General features: G+C 38.8%; 1 protein-coding gene across 7 annotated transcripts in view; it reads right to left on the bottom strand.

The window, feature by feature from the left end:
• adgrg6 (adhesion G protein-coupled receptor G6) overlaps nucleotides 1-23,558 on the bottom strand; it is a 148,608-nt gene that overhangs the window by 68,022 nt on the left and 57,028 nt on the right. For 3 of the 7 annotated variants that reach the window (XM_038294280.1, XM_038294282.1, XM_038294283.1), the window contains 4 exons: nucleotides 22,906-23,079; nucleotides 16,644-16,691; nucleotides 8,160-8,207; nucleotides 3,831-3,902 (listed from right to left, as the gene is read on the bottom strand). In XM_038294280.1, coding sequence (XP_038150208.1) covers nucleotides 3,831-3,902; nucleotides 8,160-8,207; nucleotides 16,644-16,691; nucleotides 22,906-23,079 — 342 coding nt within the window. The remainder of the gene's footprint in view (nucleotides 1-3,830; nucleotides 3,903-8,159; nucleotides 8,208-16,643; nucleotides 16,692-22,905; nucleotides 23,080-23,558) is intronic. The other 4 variants (XM_038294281.1, XM_038294284.1, XM_038294285.1 and 1 more) reach the window with 3 other exon arrangements.

Below are 23,558 nucleotides of genomic sequence, written 5' to 3'. Positions count from 1 at the left end.
GTTTTCAGTTGTATTTTCTCACTTAAACACATATTAAAACTACTTTATTCTCACTGATCACAGCAAATATAGCTGCAAGGCAGAGAAAGGATAGTGAAGCTCCGCCCATCGCGCGTCAGACACACTTTTGCACCGCGCAGCCAGAGCAGCAAAGCTGCTTCAGCCGCGCGTCAGAACTAACTGGTACAAGCAGCAAAAATGAAGCAGCAGAGGCGATTTTGCTGCGTCCGATGTGAACGTAGCATAACTGCACAAAGATCGCCACTGTGCTAGCAACGAGAATGCTTTTAACTGGGGGGTGTAGCAGTTCTCGCCGTAAAGCAAGACCGACTCTCGCGAGACTTCTGAGCCTGTGGATGCGGGTCGGTGCTCCTGCAATTGCAAGTGCGGTATTTCCCCCACAGACCACCAGGGCGGCCGAGAATACCTTTGTTCAACCTGAAATGAATCATTCAATCATCCAAAACGTTATGGAACACATTAATTAACTGAAAAATGTTGCATAGTGTGCCTTTAAGTTGCTTACACATGGATTATTTGTAGCCGCAAACGTTCGAAACCATCTCGCTGTTAGCAGCCATCTTTACTTGTCAAGTCAACTTCCGCAGCGGGGGAAAAAAAAGGAAGAGGAAGAGGCAGCCTGCGAGCCTGCGCCCAGGGCAGCAAATCCAGATATTACAGATACAAATCCTTTTACGCATTTGTGCATCTCACACGGCAGAAGTGTAGCAAAAATCACGTGTGTAAAGAGAGCCAACCGAGAAACCGCGGGACTTGTAACCAATGATGTGTCTGTATTTCTGGGTGTTGAAGCGAAAATACTTCGGACACAGTGTCTCTGTGTGTGCTTACAGATTGTTCTACACATTTGCAAATCTTAGTACAGATTTGTAAATCTCAGTACATATTTGTAGATCTGAATACAGATTTGTGGATTTTTTACACATTTGCAAACCAGATTACACACACACAAGTAGTTTTGCACATTTGCAGATTGTTGTACAGACACACAAATCTCCTCACACATTTACAGTTTCATTTACACATTTTCAAATCCCCCTACACACGTACAAATCGAGATACAGATATACGAGTCTCCACACACATTTGTAAATAATAAAGCAACAATTTTGGCCCCATATTTATCAGGTTAATTAGCTGTTAATTAAAAAAAAGAAGAAAAATATATGGAAAACCAAAGAATCATTGGATTAAGATTCAACGTCGGTCTCTAGCATCGCTGGGGAAGCTGAGCCTAAATCCTTTCAGTCTTATATTTATTTTATGCATCTCTTAAGGTCCAAACATCATCAGGTGTTTTTGCAGGTGCATTTAATTTTGTCTCTGTGCGGATGGAGGCTAAGAGTCGGAGCCTCTCTTCCACGTTTTTTTGTCTTTATGCAGATCAGCAGCATAACCTTAAAATAGGATAAAATATGCTGTCTTTCTTCTTATTAAAAAGGATAAAAGAAAAACTTTTTGTTAATAATTTTCTTCCCAAAAAATCTATTTTAATTATTTTGTTTCTTTATTTTACAAGCTTACAAGCAGCCCACTGTTCCCCAAGGAGATGATAAAATTCTTCATTGTGAGATTAATTCCATATTCAATTCAATTCAGTTTATTTCTATAGCGTCAAATCACAACACATGTCACCTCAAGGCACTTTTCAGTAAATTGATCAATAAAGTTCAATTTATTTATTTATTTATTTTATTATTCTCATCCTGTTGATGAGTCCAGTTCTGGTCAAGCCTCTACTATTGGATGGATGACCCTGTGGCTGTAGAGCTACGTATGAAGTTTTTGTTTCAAGCCAAAAAACACCTTTTGTAAATAGAACTTAAAAAAAAAAAAGGCAATCCAGAAATTAAAGTTTGGAAAACATTTTCATATTTTATTTTCCAGACTTTATTATTCCCCTTTGTTTTTATTTTATATTATTTAGCAAATTTTTCATTTTCAGATTGGGTTTTAAAGATCACATTTTCTTCACTTCCAGAGGCGGGTTTTCTTTTGGAGTGAGGAACAAAGACGCTTTATTGGTCTGCTGGATTAGGGCTACAACTCATTTTGCTAATCAATTAATCTGTCAATTTTCAATGAATCAATTAATAATCTGATAGCCAAAGGTTCCTTAAAGAACATAATATCCTGCTCTAAGTGGGTCGATCTATCAACTAAATGCATGTTTTACGGTCTATATACTCCAGTTAGAAATTAATGGATTACCAAATTAGTTGACGATTATTAATAATCGATTAATTATGATTAATCCGATTAATTGTTTCAGCTCTAAACGCGTTACCAGTGAGCTTTTGTCAAGTAGCAGCCATTCAAAATGGCCGTGGTCAGTCAAACGCCAGTTGAATGGTTGAATAGCAGCACACTTCCCTGGAACTCCCCGTAAATCCCCTCCAACTTCCAGCCACTGCAGTGACCCCCTCTTGCATTTTTCTTTTTACTCTGACTCCACCCTTTCACTGAATTACGGGGGGTGATTAGGAGATGATGATTCTCTTTAGATCTTAATGTCCACAAATCATGACAGAAAGCCGAGGACCAGCAAGGAAAGTGGGGAAATTTGGAAAGGCTTCTATCATATCGGGCTTGAAGTGAAGAGAATATGATCTGTAAAACACAATTTGAAAAAATACAATTTGTAGATCTTAATCTAAAAAGTATAAAATCTGAAAATATAAAATCTGTCAAATGTTTTAGAAAAAATAAATAAAAAAATAACATTTGAATATAATTATAGTTATATTAAAATCTTAGAAAAAGCAAAGTTTCAAACAGCGTTTTTTTTTTTTTTATTACATCTCTGAACAATATATATATATTTATTTCTATTTATAAAGGTTTTTTGTGCCGGCAACAATAATAAAACAAAACGGAGGTGTTTTTGCAGACATGAAGTTTTTGGTTTTTGTGCATCATAACTGAACTTCTCTGATTAGCTCTTATTTTATTCAATTCAGTTCAGTTTATTTCTATAACGCCAATTTACAATACATGTCATCTCAAGGCACTTTACAGTTCAGGTCATCCAGCAACCAGTTGATTGCATCGATTGCACTCGAATGCAATCCCACTAAGCATGCTTGTAGCGACAGTGGAGAGGAAAAACTCCCTTTTAAAAGGAAGAAACCTCCAGCAGAACCAGGCTCAGTGTGAGCGGCCATCTGCTGAGGCCGACTGGGGTTCTTATCTGTGTAAAACATGTTCCATCAGACATCCTCTCGTTCTTCAGATGCAACTTTTGCTTTAAAAGACGACTTTTTCTTTTCATTTTTTTTTATCAGAGGCCATAATTGTTTTGTCATTTAACCTTCCTCACATTTCCAGGTGACAAAAGTTGTTTCTCTAAGGTCTTAGCTTTGCTTTTCTGTAGAAGACATAGTTCCCTAATGAGGTAGTTTTAACTATAAACTAAGACCTAATGAGGAGCAGAAAGGTGTTTTAATCATGTCCTGATACAAAAATGTTTCAATGATGGTAAAACAACAGGGCAGCGAAGCAGATGAAGGCTTACCAGATGAGCTGAAAGTGCTGGTGTTGATGATTAGTGGCATGCTAGTTGTGGGGGTGGAGGCTAAAGGGATGGGAGGGATATGAAACGCTGCTGGGGTTAAAATATCCTCGCTCTTCTAGTTAACAGGTTCTAAAAGGACTAATCAGCATTTATCTAGATGAGCGGAAGAAGAGGAAGACTCTAAAGTGGAAGTTTTTATACTTTAAACAAAAAAAAAGGAAAAGAATAACTAAAAATAACCTGAAAATAACCTAAGAAGGCGCTGAAGAGGAGGAGGATGGATGGATGTGCTTACCGTGGAAGGTGGCATTAATAGCATGGCTGGTGTTAGTGGAGTCAGTGGATGAGGTGGTGGGGGAGGAAGCAGCTGGTGGAAGTGAAGGGGTTTGGATAAAACAGAGAAAGATGCAGCGGATGGTGAATGGCTGTGATGCAACTGCAGTTTAACAAACGTTGCAGAGATGATTCGGATCATTAAAGGTTTTCTGACGGTTGGAGACAGAAACAAGGTGGACAAATCCTCCGACCAACAAGCAGTTTTTTTAAAGAGGCTGTCAAGTTTATTGCTTTTTTTCATTCATTTTGCTTGAATTCTGCGTCTGAACACAGAGAGCAGGAATGATTGAGCAAAATTTTGTTCAGAGGAGAACAGAACAGTGTCAGCTGCGCCGCCCTGGTGGCTATGAACTGAAACGTGGCTCCATTCTGTATTTAAAAAGAGTTTAGAATGCATCAAACCAAACTGGAAAGGAGCAGAAAAAGCAGTGCTGGTCACATATACAGGGCTGCATTATTAGGGAATACTTTGGGTTTTAAAACACAGACAGGTAAGAAGAAAAAACAGCCAATGGTATCTGCTCATCAATGCTAAAATGGTTCAACCACATGGAAACAGACGCCCTGGAGAGGCGGAGTCACATGGGACAAGCAACACTGTACATACAAACCTTATTCAAGTTTTAAATTAATCAAAAAAATTTTAAACTGAGCTGCATACCTAAAGGAAAGTCAGAGACCTTTGCACCAAACAGCAAATGATTCTGGGCTGTGGAGGAACATGGAGTACCTTCAGAGAACCACACAAGCACCTAAAATATGGGTCTGGACAAGGGGAAACTTTCTAAAACACGTCTGTTCAAATACGGGTGTGTTCGGCGGGGGTTCAAAATCATTTATTTTAAAGTCACAGGGAAGTGGCATTTCTGGATTCTGGTGCCGATTTTACACGAGTGAATAAATAATGTGATTGGTCGATTATCAAGGGGACCGTTGTGGCCGGTTTATCGGAATCATCTTGCTAACCAGTTAGCAACTTAGTGCTAGTAGGTTCCCAATGGGACCAAGTAGCACTAAATCGGTGACTTAGAAACGACACTGTCAAGGAACGCTATGGACAGAGGAAACATGCAAGAGGAGGAGAGTTTAGTGTCGGAGGTCGTGGATGAGTCTCCTCCGTCATCCGTTGTTTATTTAGAGGAGGAAAGCGGGGACGAAGATGTTGTGGAAGAGGACGCCAGGGCGGCAGAAGCTTGGTTTGGTGTAGAAGGCTTCCAGCCGTACATGTTTGAGCCCTTGCCTCGCAACGCTGCCAGTTCTGTTAGCTCTACGCCTGCCGAAGACACAGACGTCCATCCCCGTGAACACTGGGACGGAACTCAATGGGAAAGGAAAGGATTCTGGTTTCAACCGTTGCGTATATTAGCTGCGACATATGAATCAAGATGCTATGACCGAAAAAATGTGATTGACAGATGACCGTTGATATGTGATTGGCCGAATTTAGGTGTTCAGGCTGACGTAGAACTAACTGGCCTGCAGAAGATAATGAAAAAACAAAAAACAAAAACAAAACAGATTTTAAGACAGGATTTTTTTTTTTTATTGAAATTTTCTAAATTTTGGGACAATATCATCTGAAAAAGAGTACATTTAAATACATGTTTAAGTCAGAATGATTTGACATTCAAATATGACTTCTGCAAAACTGGAGGTAATAAATTTTTTTTTACAGAGTTAAATAATCTTCAGACTGAGTTACAGATTAGGGTAATTGAAAGGATGTCTTCCAACTTAAAGGAATAGTACACCCAAAACATGATTAGCCTTCATTTTCTACTCACCCCCATGCTGAACAACACTCTGGAGTACTTTTTTGATATCTCAAATGCATCTGGAGACCTGGGAGGCTTCTTGCTGTCTGCTGACATTCAAATAATGGAGGTCTATGGCGCCCGAGACAGAAAGGTCCATAAAAGTCCACAAAAAACGTGTCAATATTCCTCCATACTGCTCGTCCAATGTATTCCAAGTGTCCTGAGTGGGTAGCATCCAGAATTTACTCGAAACGAAGTCATTTAGAATATTTTTAGAGCATAAACAGTAGTGTATAGGATTTCCTAAAAGCGCGTTCACGAGTCTACGGAAACCGCGGCAGACCAAACCGGATGAAAGTGCGCATTCAGCTCAGCAAAGAACTCATGCTCTTCCTCAACACTGAAGTCCTCAGACATTTTTCTTTCGTTGGTTGTTTCTTTGCACAGGTAAACAGCACATTTCTTCTTCTACGCTTGCATTATCAGCAGAGCAGACGCTGAATGCGCACTTTCATCTGGTTTGGTCTGCCGCGGTTTCCGTAGACTCGTGAACGCGCTTTCAGGAAATCCTATACACTACTGTTTATGCTCTAAAACATTCTAAATGACTTCGTTTCAAGTAAATTATGGACGCTACCCACTCAGGATACTTGGAATACATTGGACGAGCAGTATGGAGGAATATTGACACGTTTTTTGTGGACTTTTATGGACCTTTCTGTCTCGGGCGCCATAGACCTCCATTATTTGAATGTCAGCAGACAGCAAGAAGCCTCCCAGATCTCCAGATGCATTTGAGATATCAAAAAAGTACTCCAGAGTGTTGTTCAGCATGGGGGTGAGTAGAAAATGAAGGCTAATCATGTTTTGGGTGTACTATTCCTTTAACAACTCCGAGGCTCTTTGCCTGAAATTAATTATTAATATATTAGAGGAAACATATTTAAGCTGATCAGCTATAAAAAAAAAAAAGGTTTTGATTTCTCAAAAGCCAATAAGGATATCAAAATGAATAAAAATGAAAATAATTTTTCACAAATAACTTTTGATTGTTTTTATAATTAATTAAGAGACTTCTGTCATTTTTCCAATAAAAAAATGAACTTATTAGTTGAATAAATTAATTTTTTTGCCAGGTGTGTGAATGAATTCAGGCTGAACTATGAGTAGGAACTTTCGGAGGTCACAAAACGTTTCCGTATGGGAAAAAAAAGCCCGGATTTAGAGCAGAAAGTTTCTCTAAACAAGGCGTCCAGAATCTAGTTAGATGGTTCAGCAGCTGCCAGGACGGCAGAAAACCTCCCAGTGATTGAAACAAAAAAAACCAATGGGAAAGAACCGCCTTCATGTCACACCTTCAAAGCAGGCGGATGTTTTTCTAAGCGGAGAGCCGATATGATGGCGTTAGGTTTAAAGTTGGATTCCCTCAGAGTCTGCCTGTTTTACAGATGCACCCGTTACCTAGACAACAACCTTAGAATTACAGCACGTTTGTAAAAATGTCAAAAGATCCACTTTCCTTGTATTCAGGTGGATATTTTCCGGCATGAAAACAGTGAAAGTTTGAACAAACATCAAAGGTTTTCTCCTCCTGTGTTAAAAAATGTCAAGAAAAAGAAAATATTCATCTCCTCCTAAAATCCTGTGAACTTGGATCACAGTATATTAAATCACAGCCAACACAAAAAAAAACAAAAATCACACCAACTCACTCATGTAAACCAACAGGATCACATTTGTTTTGTTTTTTTACTTTGAAAAAGCTCCTTCACCTGCGGGAACCTTTTCATCCATGATACTGTACATACGGACATTTTGAACATTCGTTTTCTGTCATTATGTGCTAAAATTTCCATGTGTAATGTAAAACTGTTTCCCATGTAGCAAGTTTTCCACATTAGCTTCACATGTTACCAAATGTCCATATGTGAAACATGTAGAGGAAGGTGTCACACCTCAATTTCAAATTTTACATAACATCCAAACTGGGAAAAAAAGTTTTCACATAACGCACCATATCATTCCGATGAGCCGTACATGTAAAAGTGATATGTGTGTCTAAAAGACAAAGTAAAATGTTTTTTAGATGAACATTACAGTAGCAGCCATTCAAAATGGCCCTTCCCAGTCAAATGCCAGCTGATTGGCAGCCCGCATCCCTCCAACTCTCAACAAAATCCCCTCCAACTTCCAGCCACTGGAGTGACTCCCATATTTTTTTTCACTCCGACTCCACCCTTTCACTGAATTACAGGATCTGACCAGGAGATCACCCTTCTCTTTAGATCTTAAAGTCCAAAAATCCTGACAGAAAGAATATTTTAGTACAAAGATTGATGTTTAAAAAGGAATTGTAGGGGACCAGCCAAGGGTCCATCAAGGGAAGTGGAGACATTTTGAATGGCTACTACTGTAGGTCATATCCAGCCCTTCTCACAATAAAAACTGCATTTTTATTCAACTTAAGTTTCCTATATACAGCTAAAACATTCTGACCACTTTTATAATAGAGGTGCGTTTAGTTTTCCTACCTGAGCAGCTCGGTCCACCGGCTTCACAGCCTGTAAGTGGGGTGGAACCTTTAGGGAACAGAGAATTAAAAACAGGAAAGTTAATAATGATCATCTCTACAATTAAAACAGCAAAACTAAAGGAGAAATGAAACAACATAAAAGGTTTACATAGCTTTGTTCAAAGGGCAGGATAATCGAAAATATATAGAGAAAAGTTAATCATTTCAGATTTTTCTCCATCATTAATATGAACCTTAAACTGAGAGAAACCATCTTTGGTTTTGCATCATTTGTTTGGTAATTTTTCTTCCAAAATGAGTCAGAATGTTTCAAACTGTGAGGACCTGTCAGGTTAACAGACCTCCTCAGGTCCCAGATTCTGGTCTGGATTCCGGTTCTTCCAAAAACATCTTCAGCTTTTTACCAGAAATCATCATCAACAAGTATTTGGAACTGTTTAACTTTCACTTAGCTTTCTAAACTAAACCCTGCTTCCAGCAAAGGGGAAATGACCCCATAGCATTATGCTGCCACCCCTGTGCTTCTCTGTGGGTATGGTGCTCTTTTGTTAAACATCAGACCTAAACAAAGTTTCTTTTTTTCCCCTTTTCAGTCACGTTTTCCAGGGAAACCCTGGAAATGATACAAAATTATATAAAACCTTAGACCAACATCTGCAATGGCCAATATTTACCTATATTTATTATACCTTTCTTCCTTTTTGACACAAGGAAAAGCAGACTACAATGGCATTACTTTGCTGAACAGAACAGTCTTAGATACTGCTGACTGTGACGTTTGATTATAAGATATTATTGCCCCTGCATAGATAAAGGCCCAAAAAATATAAACGGACAGACCTGGAGGAATAGTTCTGATGTTTAATGGAATGAAAGTTACATCATCAGGTGGCAGGAAGAGGAAAAAAGCAGATACAGGTGGGAAAAAAAAACTCTCGACTCACTGAAAATGTCTTTGGTAAATATTGAAACCAACTGCGGTTGGATTTCAAAACATATTGGAACAAAAAAATTCAACATGAAAGCTTAAAATTACCTTTTATTAATATCTAATTAAGGACTTTAGGTTTAATTAAAGGTGGAATCTGATGAAAACTCTGAATATTTCATGTTTTCTACCAATAAAAATGTCAAAATGACTTTTCAGCACCACGGACAGCGTTGCTCCAGGGCTAAGATTGCAGGAGGGTTACCAATGAAGGCAGTAGGACTGATGAACATGGATAAATATAGAATTTCTATATTAGGACAAACATAATTCACCCCTCAAATGTTCTGATCCAGTCAGTTTAACTCCTGGTTCTGGTCTAAGAGACAGAAACTAAAAAACTGAACCTGAAATAACAGCTGAAAAGATAACATTTTTAATAATTTTATTGATAGTTTGTTCTTTTTTTCTTTTTTTACTGGAGTCTCATAAAGAAAGATTTATTACGATGTTGGAAACTTGGCAGCACCATTTGTGACTATTTTTTTTCCACCAATTCTAAATATGTTTCAGAGCCTCTGACCTGAGGAGCTCAGCTCTGCTCGGTGGGTTTTTATTCCTCAGTTCAGCTACTAGAAGCTCCTGTCTCGCCAGGTATCAAATTTTCAGTAGATCAGCTGAAGGATTCCCCAAAAACGACCAAAAACGGACATTCTGGGGTTATTTTAAGTCTGCAGAAGTCATTAAACAGGCCTTTTAAGTAGGGATGCAGGATATAATCGGCCACCCCACCAATATTTAACCCGATATTTGATCAGCTTCTGAGTTTCTAAAGTCTAAAAAAAAATAAAATAAATAAATACTACTTCTTCTTCTTCAAAAACTTCTTTTTTACAGACTTAAAAACTTCTAAAGACGAGGGAAAAAATATTGTTACATTAAAATATCACGATATCTTCATATGCTGATATATTGCCATTTAAAAAACACCATATCAATCTCTTTTACTAATGAAATATTGCTATATGTCATCGTTATGCTACGAAATCCCCCGAAAATTCACCAAATGTTGCCATATTTTTATATGTTGATATATTGACGCGGTATCGATCTATTTTACTAACAAAATCTCACAAAAATGTGCAAAATGTCTCGAGAGTTTGTAACAGAACGATGAAATTTCACGAGATTTTGAAAGTAAAATAGATCGATACCGCGTTTTTAAAAATCTATTTGATATCAGCATATGAAAATATATTTGAGTATATTATTTTTCAAAGTGTCAGAAATGGATAACAAAACTGCTATTTTCAATGACTACTTATTTTTGTCCAGCTTTAACATCAGTATCGATATCGGTTATCGGCTACATGAGTTTTAAAATATCGGCATATCGGATATCGGCCAAAATCCCAATATGGTGCATCCCTAAAAAAATTTAGTTGAACTAATAATAATTTTTTTTTGGCAGATTTGCTGCAAAATGTTTTAAGAATTTTGCCAATAAATCTAATTGAAAGTTATACCTGAATAATTTAACAGCAGCTCATTGACTTATTACCAATCATGGCTGATATGAAATTAAACAATGTTTCTGTTTCTAATAATCAGAGCCCAGAGGGAAACACTGGTAAAACCATCACTGATCTTCAGCGGTTATCCATGTTTTGTGTTAAATTTTTAAGCATGGAGGGTTTAAGGTCCATTAGCTTAACCATATTGTTGTTTTTTGAGATCAGTAAAGAGTCCCAGCTGTTTTGATTTAATACTGATGAGCTCAGAGTTGGTCAGCCAACAGCAGCAGCCATAAAACCTCCATTACAGCCAAATTGAATGTGACAGAGTTTGTGAGGTCTGAGATTACACAACTACCTCCGCTGGCTTTAAATCAGACCGTACTTTCTGCTCTGATCCCATCTGAGTCCAAACAGTCCATTTACCACGGCTCCAAACTAAAACACACGACTTCAGTCTGATTTCCACTCACTGTCCTTCTGTTTCACTCATGAAGGGCCTCAGAGTTTCTCCAGTACATGATTTACAACAGAGAAGAATTATCAACCTATGAAGATTTGAAAAGGAAAACTTAAGAACTCCATCCGTACGGTCAAAAGTCGCATGTCAGCTCTGTGTTGGGAGAGAGATTTGCCAGAATATGTCATGCACAGAAACAAGGATTCTGCAAAACAAGAAGCAAAATAAAAAAAAAGAGAAACCAGAAGAAAAACAACTTTTTGAGATTTAAAAATTGATTAAAAATCAGTTATGCCAGCGAAGGATTCTGGAAGAAGTTTGACAAGATGAACTTTCAGATATGTGGAAAGCAGAAGGGATGTTGATGGAAAGGAGCAGCTCATGTGTTAAACATGGTGGCGGCGGTGTCATGCTTAGGATTAAACTAACCAGACAGGTCTAGTTAGTTAGAACTTACAGCTGAAAGGTTTGGATCAGCTAAAATCGTTTTTTTTTTTTGTTTTTTTTTGCAGCTAAATAAAAAAAAAATTCAATTTCATGTTAAAAAGTTTCCATTTTTAAAACCGTATGATGAGCTTCAATATTTGGGTTTCCTTTCACAAATTCGAACACTTTCACTGGTAAAATGATCTAGAAATAAGTAAAAGTTTCTTAAATTAAGTGTATTTACCCTTAATTTGAGTAGGTAAATGAGATAGTTTGCCAATGGAATGAGTATTTTTAGTGTTAAAATGAGATAATTAGATAAAATGCACTTGAAATTAGACAATGCAATTGTGTTTTCTTCTTTTAAGTGTAAATTGTCTCGTTCCTTTGACAAAATGTCTCTTTTACCTCCTCAATTCAAGACAAAATGCACTTATTTCAAGAAAAAAAATGACTTATTTAGATGTTGATTTTTTCCAGTGTTTTTCCAGTAATTTCGGCCGATTCCTGCTGTAATAATGTATTGGGTTTTAGTTTGTAGGAAATGGATAACAAAACTGCTATTTTCAATGACTACTTATTTTTGTCCAGCTTTAACATCGGTATCGATATCGGTTATCGGCTACACGAGTTTTAAAATATCGGCATATCGGATATCGGCCAAAATCCCAATATCGTGCATCCCTACTTTAAATATTGGTTTGATGACATCTTACATCATTTAGCCGCAATTTTCTACACAAGGTCGTAGATCAACAATGAAGTGGATCCCCACTAATCCTACTGGAATTATTTTAACTTTAAGGTAGGAAGGTAAAAAAAGAGGCAAAATTATCTAAATTGTTTTATATGTTAGAACAAATTCCCAAAAAACACACTTTAAACAACATTGACAAAAGGATGTGCAAAGATCCAAGGTTTTCAGTAAAATCCATTAAGCTCCGGATTTAAGTGATACTGGAGCAGTTTAATGGGGACAGAAAGGAAGTAAAAGTTTTCCCACTAAGAAAAGGGAAAATCTGGTTTGAACCGAGCTGCTCACATCTCAGTAAAAAGCTGCAGTGGTCTGAAGAAGAACTAAAAAGTGACCCTGGTTGCTGCTTTTGTGTCTGTCTGATAAATTTCCAATGAGCACAGCTCCACCTTTGCCTCAAAGATGACCTTCAGGTTTCCGTCAGATATGGAGATCAGGAACCAGCCTGAAGTCTCTGACAGGAGCAGAGCGGCTGACTGACAGCCTCTGGGTGCCGCGGTGACAGCCGCAGTGTGTTCGTACCCAGCGTCTTCCTCTGACTGACACTGCAAACACGGAGCAGCAACAAACCCGTCTGACAGCTGCTCTGCAATTCTTTCTGAAAGCCCAGAGAAAAGATTCTCAAAAGAGGTTTTTCTGCTGAGCGCGGCGGCAGGAGACGTGTGTTCTGAGGAAGCCCGTTGATGTCAGTCAATAGAAACTTGTCCAAAACAGACAAGTTTCTATTGTCTGACTAACTCCAGAAAAACAAAAGGCAGTTTCTATACGAGGTTCCATTTGATAAAGAACTCCAGGAAGTCCATTTTAATTAGCATCATGCAAGCTGGCTTACTGCTTAAGGCGTAGAATCAAATAGGCTAAACTCTCGCTGGAAGCAACACATCCGTATGAAAACTGGCGAGAAGTAACTTTCCCAAGAGGTGCTGGGAAAACCCAGATCAACATTAAAGCTCTAAAGGGCTGATTATCCTCCTGCAGCAGTGTACTGCAGTGAACTTGTCCCAGATATTTTGGATTTATGCCTAATTTTGAAGCGTGCTCTGCGCTGTTATTCCACGCACAACGCAAGAGGGACAACTGGGTCTATGGCATTTTCTAACACACAATTGTATTGTAATCTGACTCAGAAATATAAATTTGACATCTAACAAATAAATTCATGTTTGCCAGACTCAAATTCTCAGAAGTTGGTTTAACAAAGAGTTTTAAATCGCCTATAAACGATTTTTTGAGTTCCCTCAACTGTAAACTCATGGGCATGCACACTGCTCATGTTCATGGACACGCCTACTACGGTACGGGGTTTCCTATCCCTTTCTTCAAGTGCACAGCCTTTTTCCCTCGCGTTCAACCCTAAGCCTGAATAAGCAAACGCAAACACACGCACATGTGGAGAGGAAAGTGCAGTTCTCAAGAGGCTCTCAGGTTACTTTGCTCTGTGCAATTAAGATTATGTTGTTGAACATGGTTTTATACTGTATCTATCGATACAACGTTTGACTTGAAGCAATAAAAATGGTGCATTAACAATTTTTTGTGTGTTGAATGATGGGTAGTGAAGACGATTGGTAGAACTAAAAAAACTGAGTTGATAGAACTCAACTTACAGATAACACTACAAAATCTGAGTTTGTAGAACTCAAAAACTACACTCACCGGCCACTTTATTAGGTACCCCATGCTAGTAACGGGTTGGACCCCCTTTTGCCTTCAGAACTGCCTCAATTCTTGGTGGCATAGATTCAACAAGGTGCTGGAAGCATTCCTCAGGGAGTTTGGTCCATATTGACATGATGGCATCACACAGTTGCCGCAGATTTGTCGGCTGCACATCCATGATGCGAATCTCCCGTTCCACCACATCCCAAAGATGCTCTATTGGATTAAGATCTGTTGACTGTGGAGGCCATTTGAGTACAGTGAACTAATTGTCATGTTCTTGTCGTGGTCTTCTGCTGCTGTAGCCCATCTGCCTCAAAGTTCGACGTACTGTGCGTTCAGAGATGCTCTTCTGCCCACCTCGGTTGTAACGGGTGGTTAGTTGAGTCACTGTTGCCCTTCTATCAGCTCGAACCAGTCTGGCCATTCTCCTCTGACCTCTGACATCAACAAGGCATTTCCGCCCACAGAACTGCCGCTCACTGGATGTTTTTTCTTTTTCCGACCATTCTCTGTAAACCCTAGAGATGGTTGTGCGTGAAAATCCCAGTAGATCAGCAGTTTCTGAAATACTCAGACCAGCCCTTCTGGCATCAACAATCATGCCACGTTCAAAGTCACTCAAATCACCTTTCTTCCCCATACTGATGCTCGGTTTGAACTGCAGGAGATTGTCTTGACCATGTCTACATGCCTAAATGCACTGAGTTGCCCCTATGTGATTGGCTGCTTAGAAATTAAGTGTTAACGAGCAGTTGGACAGGTGTACCTAATAAAGTGGCCGGTGAGTGTATATGTCAAACTCATAAAACAAAATTGATAGAACTCAGAACTTAAAGGTGAAACTGAAAAACCTAAGTTAGTAGAACTTAAAATTTCTATGTAACACTCCAAAAACCTAAGTTGGCAGAACTCAAAAATTTCTGTAAACTCAACCACAGTGAATTTAAGTAAGGAAAACTCAAAAAACCAAATGCATCACGTTGTCTAGAAAATTTAAGTTCTGTCAACCTCTATTTTTTTTTCAGTGGCTGAGGCGGCGTGGAAGTGGGGGCAAGTTTGTCCAAAACGGAGGGACATGAAGGCAAAAAAGAGCGAGGATCCAGGTGGAAAAACAGTCCCAGCGTTCTCGCGAACCTCGCTCTTCTAGCTGGTCCATCTTCACGAGTCGTTTTCCGCAATGGCTGTCATACAAAAAAAAAAAACAAGCCAGTAAGGTACCAAACAGGAGACGCAAAGTGTAAGTCAGATGTAGATTTGACCAATAAGAGGTAGGGTTGTCAAAAGTATCGATAGTCAATAAAGTATCGATACTGAAACGTTGTATCCGGATACAATACTCATTTTCAAAAGTATCGATACAGCCATCTAAAGTGCAGAATAGTGAAAAAAGCACTTTCTGAACACTGTGTGACTGAATAATTCTGTGCTTTTTTCAGTTTCACACTGAAAAACATCTGCAAAGCATAGCCAAGGAAGAAACACCTAATTTTAATTTTTCTAAGTTTTTTATCAAGCTTGCTTAATATTGTGCACAGCATACGACCATTTATTTATTTCTTGTATTTTTTTAGTAATGAAAATATTTCTGTTGAATTTTAGAGTCTTTGTTTTTATCCTTGTGGTATCGAAAAGGTTATCGAGTATCGAATATTTTACTTAGTATCGGTATCGAGTTGAAAAGTTTAGTATCGTGACAACCCTAATAAGAGGCCTCCTGTCTGCAGTCACCTACAATTTTGTAGAGGGGCAGCAGAGCGTCTGCGGAGGGGGCGTGGCACATTTGCATCCGCTGCGACACACATGCAGCCGACCTGATAAAACAGCCTTAAACTTAGAAAGGTCAGGATTTAAGTGTGAGAATAAATCCCAGGGAGAATGGAACAGCTGCAGGATTAGCAGGATAACTCATTTTGGGCTCCACAATTATGTTTTTTTGAAAGGGAAACAACCAGTTCATATGACGTCCCATCTGACACAAGCCATGTAGAAGACATCAGCAACGACAAACAAATAGAAGAACAGCTCTGATCGGAGACCCATTTTTTTTATTTTGTAGCTTAAGTGCATTTTGTGCAACAACAAAAAAAAAAAAAAACAGCACTGCACATTGCCATGAAAAAAAGGACCGCTACAGTGAAACATGGAGGTGGCAGCATCATGCTATGAGGACATTTCCTTAACTCCAAACTGAACAACAATTAGAAACTACAGTAGTTTAGATCAAAGCATTAGTGCATGTTAGAGCGGCCTAGTCAAAGCCCAGATCTAAAACCTGCGATGATGGTAAACTGATGCTTACAGATGCTCTCCACCCATTCTAACTAAATTTAAACTTTTAAGAGAAAATTATAAAACTTCAAGAGACAGGAAAGAGAAAAAACTACAATAATTATTATAAATTATTAGTTCCTTTACCTTGAACTTCCTAACTATTTTAAACCCATCAATCACATTAAATATTAAGTCAAGTATTCATGGACACCTCAGGCACTTTATTTACAGAATCTGAAACTATGATGTGTAAAATTAAAAGTTTATTCTCAGCACACGATGTTATTGAATAAGATTTGTTGTTTTTTTTTACTCAGGTTTTCCTGATGATGATATTTTTATATTGACATGAAATGTATTCAATTAAAACAACAGAGCACAGGTGGGTTTGTTTACATGCAACAAAGCTGTTAATAAGCAGAACGGATCAATGCTATGCATATTAGAAGCGTGTTAGCAGCACTCACCACTAGTGGGCGCAGCAGCAGTTAAGTGAGTGCAATGAGGGAAGCAGACTGTGAAAAGAAGAAAAGGTTAGTGGTCATAAGGTAAAACAATCATATCAGATGCGATAATAAATCCTCCTTTTGGAGTAAAAACAAAGTTTTATTTAAAGACACAAAGATTTTCAGTCCAGAGGTTCTGACATTAGTTGGACTGTTTTTTTTTTTTATTTCTGGAACCTCACTGGATCCTTCCTCCAGACCCTCGTCAAAGTCACTCCTTCCTCCATAAAAGATCCCAGCAGCTTTTCACTGAAAGGACCGAAAAAACAGAATCTGATCTGGTTTCTAAATAAAAAACCAACTCCAAACTTTTTTTGCACCGCCTCATAAAAACATTTCAGACAATCTCTACATAAAGACTGACATTGATTTTATTTTTAATTTTTTTATAAATGTAGATTTTTGTGTGACATATAATAATCAAATAAAGGAAAACAAACTTTTTCCATAACTATAATGACCAAAAGACTAAACAACCATTTTCTGCACTGATCATTGAGCAAACGCATTGGTTTGCAGTTTTATTCACAAGATATCAGTTTGTATTCTGATACCTTGAGTCCAATAAATTATAAATAAAATAAAAAGGCTGGGCATAAATGGAAATTTAACAGTTTTACAGCTCCCCTGGTAAAGAAAATATGTTTGAAATCACTATGGCAACCAGATCGGTATACGGCTCAACATCAATTAAAATAACAATAAAAATAACTCAGAGAAAGAAAGGAAGGAAGAAAGAAACAAAAAAGGAAGGAAGGAAGGAAGGAAGAAAAAAGAAAGAAACAAAGAAGGAAGGAAGGAAGGAAGGAAGGAAGGAAGGAAGGAAGGAAGGAAGGAAGGAAGGAAGGAAAAAAGGAAGGAAGGAAGAACGAAAGAAAGAAACGAAGAATCAAAGACGGAAGGAAGGAAGGAAGGAAGGAAGGAAGGAAGGAAGGAAGGAAGGAAGGAAGGAAGGAAGGAAGGAAGAAAAAAAGAAAGAAACAAAGAAACAAAGAAGGAAGGAAGAAAGAAAGAAACAAAGAAGGAAGGAAGGAAGAAAAAAGAAAGAAACAAAGAAGGAAGGAAGGAAGGAAGGAAGGAAGAAAAAAAGAAAGAAACAAAGAAGGAAGGAAGAAAGAAAGAAACAAAGAAGGAAGGAAGAAAGAAAGAAACAAAGAAGGAAGGAAGGAAGGAAGGAAGAAAAAAAGAAAGAAACAAAGAAGGAAGGAAGAAAGAAAGAAACAAAGAAGGAAGGAAGGAAGGAAGGAAGGAAGGAAGGAAGGAAGGAAGGAAGGAAGGAAGGAAGGAAGGAAGGAAGGAAGGAAGGAAGGAAGGAAGGAAGGGAGGAAGAAAGGAAGGAAGAAAGAAACGAAGAAACAAAGAAGGAAGGAAGGAAAAAAAAGAAAGAAACAAAGAAACAAGGAAGGAAGGAAGGAAGGAAGGAAGAAAGAAACAAACAAACAAAGAAAGAAAGAGACAAAGAAAGAAAGAAACAAAGAAACAAAGAAAAACAAAGAAAGAAAGAAAAAGAAACAAAGAAACAAAGAAAGAAAAAGCAGAACTTCAGGAATTATTTCAATTTATACGTAATTCAGCAGTAATTCCAGGAAGCCGTACTGATTGTTGTTTTTAAAGCTGAGGGACGAAATTATTTATTCCCAACATTAGCTTGTAAAGTTGTTTAAAAGTTGGACTGTGTGCAGGAGGATCTGCAATCTCACTGCAGAGTCATCGATTTTTCAAACACTGCTCCATAAAAACACAGCCCTCCATTCTTCCCCAGATACACGGCTGGCAGAGAAAAAAAAAACCCACAGTGGTTCCACAGTCATTCACAGCTCCCAGTCCAAGAGATTCCACTCTGTAATCCCACACCTCAGCTTCTACAAGAGCTTCTGTGGATGTTTCTGTGTGCGAGATGCATTTTACAGCTACCGTGGGTACAGAAACACAGGGAGAGTGTGAATAGAGCAGCAGCACGGCGTGTCCCACTTGTAGTTCATTTGGGGAGCCGCGGGAGAATTTCCCCAACAAAGCAGCCCAGACTCAGAGAAGAGTCTGGTCCAAAGCCAAGCGGCCGACTGGAAACCATTAAGTCACCATCTGAAGGCAGAATGTAGCAGGATTTTGGCTTAACAGCGTGAATAGTTTAACACTTTGAATTCCTGCCTGAACCAATCCAAAGGTAAACATTGGGATCTTGTTCTGTTCTGGCCTTTTACATTATTTCCACGTCTCTTTAGATCCCTCCTGAAGTTGCTTTCAACACTGATCGTTGCCATGTGATTTTCCCCTGATCGTTACTGTTTATGTCAGTTTTTAAATGTCAGTCTTGTATATTTCTTGTATATTTGTATATTGCAGAGAGTAAACGTAATTTCATTTCCCTTGTATGTCTTGTACATATGTAAAAAATGACAATAAAAGCTGACTTGACTTGACTACTCTGCAGAGGAGGCACACTGCAGAAAAAAAACCCAAACATTTCCTATTGATATGTTGCTCTGGGTTTAAAAAATGTCAAATAAAATATTTAAACTGTTCGGATATTTCCTATGTTTAAAAATTGTTTGATAAAAAAAAAAAAAAACGCAGGCCTTTTCTGTGCATCTTTTACCCCGTTTACACTACCCTTAAAAAACTGAGCGGAGACCGGTCCGAGCTCAGTAACTGAGATAACTTGTCGTGGGTGAACGGAAACAACCTGAACTGAACCGAGATAGACATAACCGGACCGCACTAACTGCAGACCAGTTCCCGAGGTGGGTTCGTCTCGGTTTTTTCCTGGCTCGGTTCTCTGATAACAAGAGCGCATGAGCAGAACGCGTCATCCTCGACTGGCTGAACATGCCGATTCACACTCCATTCCAGTAGTTGGCGGTAATGCCCCACCGGAAGTTGCTTGCCAACAAACACAATACAGAAGAAGAACAAGTATAAACAACAGAGATCTTCTCCACGCAACATTTTCAATAATGGCTTCAAAAGAGCGTGGTGCAACCTGGGATGACGCCGAGACTGAGGCCGTTATTGCTATATGGGCAGAGGACGCTATCCAGGCGATGTTGGAGGGCGCGAAACACAACCACAAAGTGTTTAAAAAGATTTCGTGCATTACCGTCACCAGCTGCTTGAGTCCCTCCTTCAATCCTAGCAGTAATACCGCACATCGTCACTAGGAGGCGAGGAGTCGAGGAGTCGAGATAACCGAGATAAGTGTGACGTGTGAACGGTCGTCAAAACTGAGCTTGGCCTGGTTACCGATCCAAGCTCGGACCGAAAAGAAAAGAAAAAGAAAAGAAAAAAAATGTGCAATCTTCAAAAACAGTAAAAAGAAAAAATAATTGCTGAAATATGTATATATATATATATATATATATATAAAAAAAGAGGGCACAAGACTACTACAGGTAATAAACCACTAAGCCAGGTGGGACCGGCCCCTAAGTTAGGACATGGCTGTGGTGTCCAGAAGAAATTTGGACAAAAGAAAATATGTTTTTTTGTGGATTTCTTTTTAAACAAGTGGATTTAATTTTCCACAATATATACAACATCTGCATATTTAATGTATTGCACCTTAGCATTCTCATCGCAGTGCGTTAACCAATTAACACGTTTCCACTAAAACGTTTAGAGACATTTTCCCACAGCTCACAGAGAGCTGAATTATACCAGTGTCAGAGTTCTGAAAATGAAAAAGAGAGATCATATCTCTCCTATCCTGGCTTCTCTTCATTGGCTTCCTGTTACATCTAGAATAGAATTTAAAATCCTCCTTCTCACATATAAAGCCTTAAATGGCCAAGCTCCATCTGATATCAGAGATCTGATTGTTCCTTATGTTCCTAACAGATCACTTCACTCTCAATCTGCAGGTTTACTAGTGGTTCCTGGAATTTCTAAAAGTAGAATGGGAGGCAGATCTTTTAGTTATCAGGCTCCTCTCCTGTGGAACCAACTGCCAGTTTTAGTCCGTGAGGCAGACACCCTGTCTACTTTTAAGGCTAGACTTAAAACTGTTAAAATGAGGAAGTTATGTCCCCTAAAAAAGCCGTTGCGCCTCGGGCGCTTCCTCACGGTTCTTTTCTTGGGAGCAACTTATTTACAGTACTACTCTTAACTCAAACTGGGTAAAAACATATAAAAAAAAGGACTATAAAACAGGAGTAAAAAATAACAGAGTTTATTCCAGATCAGGTCGTTACAGGACAGAGAAAATGCTTGGAGCTTGCACAGCTGTGGGCTCAAAAATCACGTCCGCGAGCGTCCGGCAAAGATTGAGCCCCGAACAAGGTCATCTCCTGCTTCTTATAGCTCATGAGTCTATGTGTTGCATCATGTTGATGTTTAGCTGTCCGTATCAGAAACTGACACGCCATCCATGTCTTGAACTTCATGCAACTCAGTTCAATTAAAGACTTAATAATAATCTAAGTTCAATTAGATTATTATTAAGTCTTTTGCATTTCAAACTCGATCCACCAGCTCAGCAGAGCAACCAGTAGCTTAAAATCATCTTGGAAAGAAGAAGCTGTTGCCTCATATAACAGATCTCCTGTGACCAAAGTAGACCTCACAGGTCCACCTTAAACAGTCCGGGATGTCGCAGCCTTCGGTTCCAAAAAATACCAAGATTTCCAACAAAGGCCGTGGGTGGTAACAGGTGGGTTTCGGCTTTGTACCACTTCCGACTTGACTTATTTTTCGTAAAAGCAAAGACAAAATAATTACTAAAAATATCTTGCAACTTAGTGGAAATGAAAAGTAGTGTTAATTTAATATTTGAAGCTCTAAAAAAGTGGTAAAAAAATCATACCAGTCGGCCTCAGCAGATGGCCGCTCACACTGAGCCTGGTTCTGCTGGAGGTTTCTTCCTGTTAACCCATTTAGGCCTAAAACGCCTGGAAAAAACACCTTAAAAACCTATGGCCGATTTTAAAAAATACCCCTAAAACCTGAAGTTTTTCTGTAAATTCAGCAACTGTGTCAACGCCTAGTAAATTATTGATATCTCAGCTTCTGTAGCAGATAGAACTCAAAATATATTTTATCTTTGAAATTCTTAAAAAAAAAAAAAAAGTGAAAAGCAGTAATCAAAAAAAAAAAAAAAAAAATTCAGCCTTTTATTTTTTCCATATGTGATCATGTCTTCATTGAGAATGTGCAATATAAAACGTTTTTAAAATAAAGAACAAACATTACATAAATAACTATCTGATGATTACTTATTTACAGTATTATTATGCATAATAATGCACATGTCTGTGTTATAAATTGCATACAACTTACCTCCAGATGGCCACAAATCTGTCCCGGGACATATTTTGGGGGAACTGCGTCCTGAAGAGAGGTTTACTCTGTCGCCAATAATCTCTTCGTACTGGCAACACAAGAAGTCCCATGCCCATACACAGCCCAATAAATGTCTTCATCTCCGTCACAGTCGCGGGTGACCACTTTGCCATCTTTGCTCTTGTTGGAGTTTGGTTTGTTTGGTCACTGTACCTATTCGTCTCGGTAACAAGATGCATCCAAAGTTCTTCATTAAAAATATGCTCAAATGCCTGCAGCGGTGTGGCGTCTGCAGGCAAATCAACTTTCACTCCAGGTGTGCGGTTGAAAACACTCCGTGCATTGCGGTGGTAGTTCGATTGGTTCAGCGCGTTCAAAGTCATCATTTTCATCTATACCGTCATCAAAGCCGACACACTCCTCAAAATCACTGCCTTCCGACAACTCTTCTCTGTCAAACTCCTCCATGTTTGCTTGAAAAAAACTTCTTTCTTCTTGCTTGACTTATATGCTCTCCCGGCGTCAATGGTAGAATTACGCAACAGCGCCCCCGGCTTGAATGGTAGAAATACGCTAATGCTTTCCCGGCCTAAATGGGTTAAAAGGGAGTTTTTCCTCTCCACTGTCGCTACAAGCATGCTTAGTGTGGCGCTATAGAAATAAACTGAATTGAACTGAATTTTACAAAACCTCCCGTCCACACCAGACATTTACCAAACAATCCTCCAGCCCAGGTGTGTTCTTAATTACTCAAATTAATGGGAGGGTCTAACAATTAACAACGTACTTCAACAATTCCAATTATAAAAATAAATGACACATTTTTGTTCTATATTAAATTCAATATATTGTAAAACTAAATTAGTAGATTGCACCATAATGCAATACATATTTTAAGTTTTCACAGATCTGAGTTTTAACCTTTGAGTCTTCATCAACTTTTACTTACTGCAGCTAAGCGTGTTGTCGGTCTGAGGAAGCGAGGGCACGATGACCCACTGGCTGTTGTCCCAGTCGATGACGTTCCCCACCGTGGTGCAGGTCAAGCTTTCAAGGTCCTGCTGAGTCAAGGTACGATTCCACAGGCGCAGGTTGTAGATGTTCCCTTTGAAACTCGGTACCCCTGAGGACAAACATGTACGCATCCAGTCAGGGGGGGGGGATTTACCATTCGGCAAAACTAGGAAGTTTCCAGGTTCCTGGGGGCCCCATAAAAGTCTGTTTACATGTAAGGTTAATGCAACTATTCCTTATTTGTGCACATTAATTATGTTTGTGATCAAAATCCTTTTGTTAAAAAAAAGAGGGCGAAAATACTGGTTAGCTGATTGGCCTATGTTGGTGATAGACGGGCCAAATAAACCAATCAGATCAACGAAGCATATGACGTACTAACAGAGCGACGACGAAGAGGAGCCAATTGATAGATCAAATTGTTGCCGAAACCAGTCGGGAGAAGAGCAAAAACATCTTTTCCTCTGAGAAAAGCCTCCAGAGCAGTGTTTTGCTCTTCTTTCAGTGAAGAAATACTCTGTAATTCCGATAAAACTTGCTCGATAGCCACGCTAATGCTAGTTTCATTGGCTGAAGCCGCCATGTTCT

The sequence above is a fragment of the Cyprinodon tularosa genome, unplaced genomic scaffold (assembly GCF_016077235.1).
Source record: "Cyprinodon tularosa strain WSP-4 unplaced genomic scaffold, ASM1607723v1 ctg338, whole genome shotgun sequence".
In the NCBI taxonomy this organism is placed as follows: domain Eukaryota; kingdom Metazoa; phylum Chordata; class Actinopteri; order Cyprinodontiformes; family Cyprinodontidae; genus Cyprinodon; species Cyprinodon tularosa.
The sequence above is the reverse complement of the archived record's forward strand: the minus strand, read 5'-3'. Positions and strand labels throughout refer to the sequence as shown.